At 40.2% G+C, this 6,361-nt stretch overlaps 1 protein-coding gene across 1 annotated transcript in view; it reads left to right on the forward strand.

The window, feature by feature from the left end:
- Positions 1–6,060, forward strand: part of FAAP20 (FA core complex associated protein 20) — a 90,588-nt gene extending 84,528 nt beyond the window's left edge. The window contains exon 5 of the mRNA XM_089684355.1: positions 3,105–6,060. Within this exon, the coding sequence (XP_089540481.1) occupies positions 3,105–3,177 (73 nt within the window). The 3' untranslated portion in view covers positions 3,178–6,060. The remainder of the gene's footprint in view (positions 1–3,104) is intronic.
- Positions 6,061–6,361: the final 301 nt, after the last annotated feature.

Consider the following 6,361-nt stretch of genomic DNA (forward strand, 5'->3'; position numbering starts at 1 on the left):
CCAAAGTGTTAGTACTGATAGTCTCACTGTGATTGTGCATGGGATATGCTAGAGCATTCTTCATTTAACCACTTCAAGTCCGGACACTTTTACCCCCTTCCTGTCCAGGCCAATTTTCAGCTTTCAGCGCTATCACACTTTGAATGACAATTGCGCGGTCATGCAGCACTGTACCCATATGAATTTTTTTGTGTTTTTTGAGACAGATAAAGCTTTACTTTGGTGGTATTTATTATTTTTTTGCTATATAAATGAAAAAGTCCAAAATATTTGAAAAATGTTTTTCTTATAAAATGCTGCAAATAAATATTTCAACATAAACCTTGGCCAAAATGTATTCAGTTATCTTTTTAGTAATAAAAAAATAACCCAAATTAGTTTATAACCAAAAATTATAATTTAAAAATTTTTTTTTTTACATTTTCATTTTATTTTATTTTTTTTACATACTGTCACCCTAGCAGTACAGTGTCACCATGGTGACACTGTACTACTTGTGGGGGGTGATGAGGATTTTTTTTTTTTTTACACTGATTGCTTTTACACCCATAAAGGCTGTAAAAGCAATTATTTCTCCTTCTCTCTGGCTGCATTCTTGCAGCCATTGAAAAATACTGTGTGAGCTGTGATTGGTCACAGCTTGTCACATGGTACAAGGCTGTTGTGAATAGCCTTGTACCATGTGACCTCTGTGATCATTCACAGATTTCACATGCAGTAATCAAGTGACTACTCTGCATGTGATCACTGATTGGCCACTCAGTGATCACATGATCGGGACCTCGCACAGAGGTCCCGTATAACGATCGGTGTTCCACTGTGTCCCGAGGACACAGCAGGCACCGGATCATGGTGCAGCGCGCTCCCAGGGAGCGCGCACAAGCAGGGGGCGGAGAGACCGTTTATAAATGGCCACCCACCTCTGCACTGCCATCATCCGGCTGGATGGGAGGTGGTTAAAGAGAAGTATGGCCAAAGCTTTTTAGAATGAGTAAATGGGGAAGTGGAGAAAGGCCCCACAAGAAACCAATATAGTCTAGTATTTCAATCAAAAAGATCATTAAAATTATATAATATTGCACTTACAAGGGTGTGAAGTGTTTGCAGGCATGTCATTATGCCAGAAGTCCTTCTCCACAGGCAGATGGATGGCTTGATGCACTAGGAGCTGGATGGAGAGGCAGCCTCTGGAGGTGCAGAGAGGATAGGCGCCTTAGAGAGCGGGATGCAAAGCCAGGAGAGTAGCAAAAATTTCAAGTGTGTGTGACACTAGGGGAACGCGTTTTCAGAAAAACTACAAACTACCTTCATTGAAGCTGATGAAGGTAGTTTTTTTTTATTCTTCTGAAAACGTGTTCCCTAGAGTCACACACACTCACACCCTTACCAGGGTGCTCATCATTTCCTGCAAGTCAGTCCTTTCAAGCAAAGCTTCGGTTCTAGTGATCTGCCAATCCACTGATTCGATAGTGCACACAGCGGCTGAAGCTCTTGCACTTTTTGTTAAGCTCCTGGCTTTGCATCCCACTCTCTAAAGCGCTCATCCTCTCTACACCTCCAGCTCCTAGTGGATCCAGCCATCCATCTGCCTGCGGTTATGGACTTCTGCCATAATAACAAGCCTGCAAACACTTCACCCTTGTGAGTGCAATATTATATGATTTTAAGGATCTTTTTAATAAATTGATATACTACACTATATTGGTTCTTTGGGTGCCTCTTTCCCCTTTCAGATATAAGTCTTCCCCAGCCAGATTAGAGTTGGAAATCTGGTCCCATTTAGTGTCTGTATATATGTCTAGTCATACAGCCTTGCCTCAGATTGTTTTATTCTCGCGTCACAGTATGAAGCATTTGCTACATTCTATCATGTGTGTTTACTTTTAAGTTGTTACCAGTTTCAGTCAATGAGTAGACCATGTTGTTACTTAAACACTAGCAGTGATTTGTTTCACTGAATTCCTTAATGGCACCTGATCTGTGAATGCGCGCCACAGGCAATTTCATTTTTTTGTTTTCTAAAGCTTTTAGCATTTAACAAAAACCGAGTAGCTTAAAAATTAAATATTTTATTAAACCACATTATAAATGGTGCACTACACATTAAAAAGTACTGTACAACATCTACAGATGCCAATATAATTCACTTATAGACTTGATGCGTTTCAAGAAGCCTTCTTCTGGAGCACATATGAAATAACCAATATATTGGAACCCACATTTGATCTTTACAAAGCGATGCAATTTGCTGGAATCCACAACATGTATTCATTTTTCATGGAGTATGTCCCAATATACTAAACTGGACACCACTGTCTCAGGTAGGAGCACTGACGTATAGCCAGAGATCAATAGGTAGTCTAGTAGGCACAATCATCCATATGGTACCCCAAAAAAAATGCATCAAAAATACTACGTGCTAGAAAGATATAGAACAATTTGGGACTTTTAGACCTATTTCTTTGATCTGTCTGATTTACTTAGATTGGGAGTACCTGAAACCACGTGCACAAGCCTTGAGTTTGGTTGTGATACTCTACTTTTCATTTTGTACGCTGTATTTTGTTTGCATTTTTTTGGGTACTAATGGAAGCTTGTGCCTGCTAGACTATTTACCTGGACACGTGAAGCTCTATGGCAAGTTCTCAGTATGTAGTGTACTATATTTAATGCGGTATAATAAAGATTACATTTTTTATATGAAATGTCCCGGGGAACGCATTAAATTTGTAAACCGAGGTACGCCTGTACTAAGTTTTTGTTTCCATACGTCCAGCTAAACTCCATGACTACTCACTATGTTTGTGTTATTGTATGACTTATAAGGATGTAGACATAAAGCACACACAGTTCTGGTACTTCTCTTGCACTTATGTCTGCACTCCTGCAACCCAGATTCAGCCCACAGCATTCTAAAGTTTCCTGTCGGTTGACATCACAGAGCTGGTCCAGGTTCTTGAAGGATCCTGACTGGTTACCATGAGAAACACATCATATATGTTTATTGTTTTCTAAATAAATGTGCCAAATATATTTAAAATTTTATATATTAAAGAGAACGTTTAGGGTATGTAGAACTAAAACATTTTTTTTCTTCTTAACAGGTTTGCACAACTTGATATGGACAGTCATTTGGCTCAGTGCTTATCGGAGACGACAGTTGATGTTGTGTGGTAATTGCCTGTACAAAATTCAGTAGGAAGGACAAATGCCATGGGAGACTATGCTTTAGTAGCTTAAAAAAGACTGACTGTTCATTGGTAGGCCAGCAACCAAGCTAAATTATTCCAGTATGCAATGTACAAAAAAAAAGCACCACAGAAATGAAATGGTACCCCTCTACTGAATATATACAGTAACATTTTTGTTACAGACCATGCTGCAACTTCCTAAGGCTAGGTTCACATAAGTCCTACAGAACCCCCACTGCAAGACGAGGCAAATTAAGCTTGTCTTTGGTGGGGCCGGTTCACACTACTGCGTTGCAGTGGTGTGCACTGGAAAAACCGTACCGTGTGCATTAATTTTTCCAGTGCAGTGCTGGCTGATAGAACTTTATGAAATGTGCTGTGATCGACACATCAGCATAGTTTTCACCACACACACACCAGCCACTGAATTTCACTGCAGTGGCTAAAAGTGAATCTTCACTTTAAAAACATTAACCCATTAATGCTACTCTTCCCGGCCCTTTAAGGGGTTTCTGATGCCAGGAGGTGGCGCGGGGTTAATGATCATGTGATCACCGTGATTGGCTGTCACAGCAGTCACATGATCGGAAAGCTCCTGATTGCAAGTAGTGATCGGGAGCTTTCCGTTAGGCACCATTAAGTGTGCCAGGAGTGCACAGGACGTGCATTCTTGGCTCAGGTTTGTTACATTTGGGTACGCAAATATGCAGCCTCTCAGCAGCAAAGGCGTCCTGCCAAGAGGCCACATATTTGCATACTCTCGACGCAAACAGGTTAAAAAATAGGTGCACTTTAACCACTCCAGCTCTTACACCCCCTAAAGAACTAGTGCAATTCTTAGGCCTATTGATTCATCACTAACTGTCACTACTTAAAGTGGTTATAAACCCTTATACCCAGTGAAGAGACTGGCCTCAGGTGATATGCAAAGATGAAACAAATTCTGCTACTTAATTTGCACCTGTTTATCTGCAGTCATATTCTCTCTCTACAGCTGTTCAAAGTCCAGAATTTATAAAGCTTATCTCAGCTGTCCGAAAACGGGGCAGAACTTACACACTGCAGAGCTCAGTGAGGAGAGATATGAGAGCTGATTGGAGGGAAGGGACACACCCCCATTTACACAGCACACAGGAACAGAGATGAGGCTGTCAGTCACAAGCTGTCTGCTAAATATCCCTCCCATCACAAGTACACACAATAGAAGAATATGCTTTGCTCATTTTATGTCTTGAGCAGGGGCGGACTGACAACTCATGGGGCCCCCAGACAATAGGGGATCATGGGGCCCGTTTCCTTGCCCAAACTCAAAGCCTATGAAAAAGGTACCAGGGGCATCTCATGGGGCCCCCTACTGACCCCGGGCCCTCAATAGGGGATCATGGGGCCCCTGTGTCCTTGCCCAAACTCAAAAAAGCCTATGAAAAAGGTACCAGGGGCATCTCATGGGGCCCCCTACGGACCCCGGGCCCTCGGGGAGTGCCCGAGTTTCCAAATGGTCAGTCCGCCCCTGGTCTTGAGGATTACAACCACATTAAGATAATAAATTTATCATTTTTGGGGGACAAACAAGGCTTAATCTCTGTGGTCTTGCAAACATTTTTATTTTCTATTCAATCTTTAGACAAAAAGAGATTAAACAAATCCTCCTACATACGTTGTACCTGTTTATCTATAGTGGTCTGTCCCCTACATGCATTCAAAGTGCAGAATTTACATAGGACCACTCAGCTCTGAAAAGTAGGGGATGGAGAGCTGAAGTTACATCAGGGAAGAGAACTCTGAGAGTTGATTGGAGGGAAGGGACACCCCCCTTTACACAGCACACTGGAACAGAGCTGAGACTGTCAATTACACACTGAGCTTTCCCCATCACCATTTTTGTCATGGTGTCAGAAAAATCCATCAAAAGTGATTCATGCTTACAGCAGAGGAACGAGGCAGGGGACAAAAATGACAATAGATATTGAGACAAGCACACACTATAGAGAGATATGCTTTGCCCATATTTCATGTCTGATGTTTACAAGCACGTTAAGATAATAAACTTATCATTTTTGGGTGACAAATGAGGCCATATTTCAGTGGTCTTACAAACATTTTTATTTTTTATTCAAGCTTTAGACAAAAAACATAGCAGAACAAAAAAAAATGCTTTTTTTTCTAATTTGATCAGTGTTCACTTTAAAACTAATGTTACTGTAGATAAAAAAAATACATTTAATTATGACATTGATTAAAATGACACTAAAATTTAGATTCTGTTGAACGTTATTTACAAATAAAATACTTTTTTTTGCATTTTTTTGTGTTCAACACTAAAAAATAAAATTAATAAATTCTACAAAATTGGTTTATGTAATTATGGCTAAAAAAAATATAAATTAAAATTTCTAAGGGGAGGCAACAGGGCTAAGTAAGGTTAAGGAGAAACAAATTCTATTTAAATACATCCAGGGTACTATTTTAAAATGGGGCAGGGACTGTGGCTTTGAAATGCAACTCTTGCAAAGCCTGCCCCCAAAATTAGTGCTGGAACCACTGGCTGTCAGTGACAGCCAGGGTTAAGCACTAAAGCCCAGGAGATCAAACAAGGAGCACAGAGTAGAAGTGAATGTCAACACAATCCTTCTTTATAGTGTTTCATTGGGAGTGTAGTGACGTCCTGTTGGTACAGAAGCTCAGGTAGATGTCACTTGCGTTCACTGTGTATTCACCAATGCTTATGAAAGCAAATATAGTGTTGAATGTATTCGCGATTGCAAACCTTGAAAAAGTTGCTGTTGCTAATTTTTGCCCTTGTCAACTCAACCTAAAGTGTATTCCCATGTCTGCAGCCATAATAATAATAAAAATATTCAGCACCTTATTGTGTCTTGCATACCTGTGGATAGACTGCAAGGTATTCTGTGCAATTTCACAGTAAATCTGACCTTAAGAAAGAGACAAATTGAGCTTCTCACTACCATAAAAGAAAGAACCACAGCTTCTATTTTCTTTGTTGGGACAGTCAGTGTTTGAATAATAATAAAAAAAAATTAGATGTGCACAGTACAGACAGGGTTAGTTATACACATTAACTCCCCAACCCCCTTGCATTCCACAAGAAAATTCAGTGTAGGAGTAAAATGTAAGAGCAGTTAAAAAGCTAAGCAGCAATTATTAAATAT

The sequence above is a fragment of the Staurois parvus genome, unplaced genomic scaffold (genome assembly GCF_062004578.1).
Source record: "Staurois parvus isolate SC_StPar_1 unplaced genomic scaffold, SC_StPar_1.0 ptg000346l, whole genome shotgun sequence".
NCBI lineage: Eukaryota > Metazoa > Chordata > Amphibia > Anura > Ranidae > Staurois > Staurois parvus.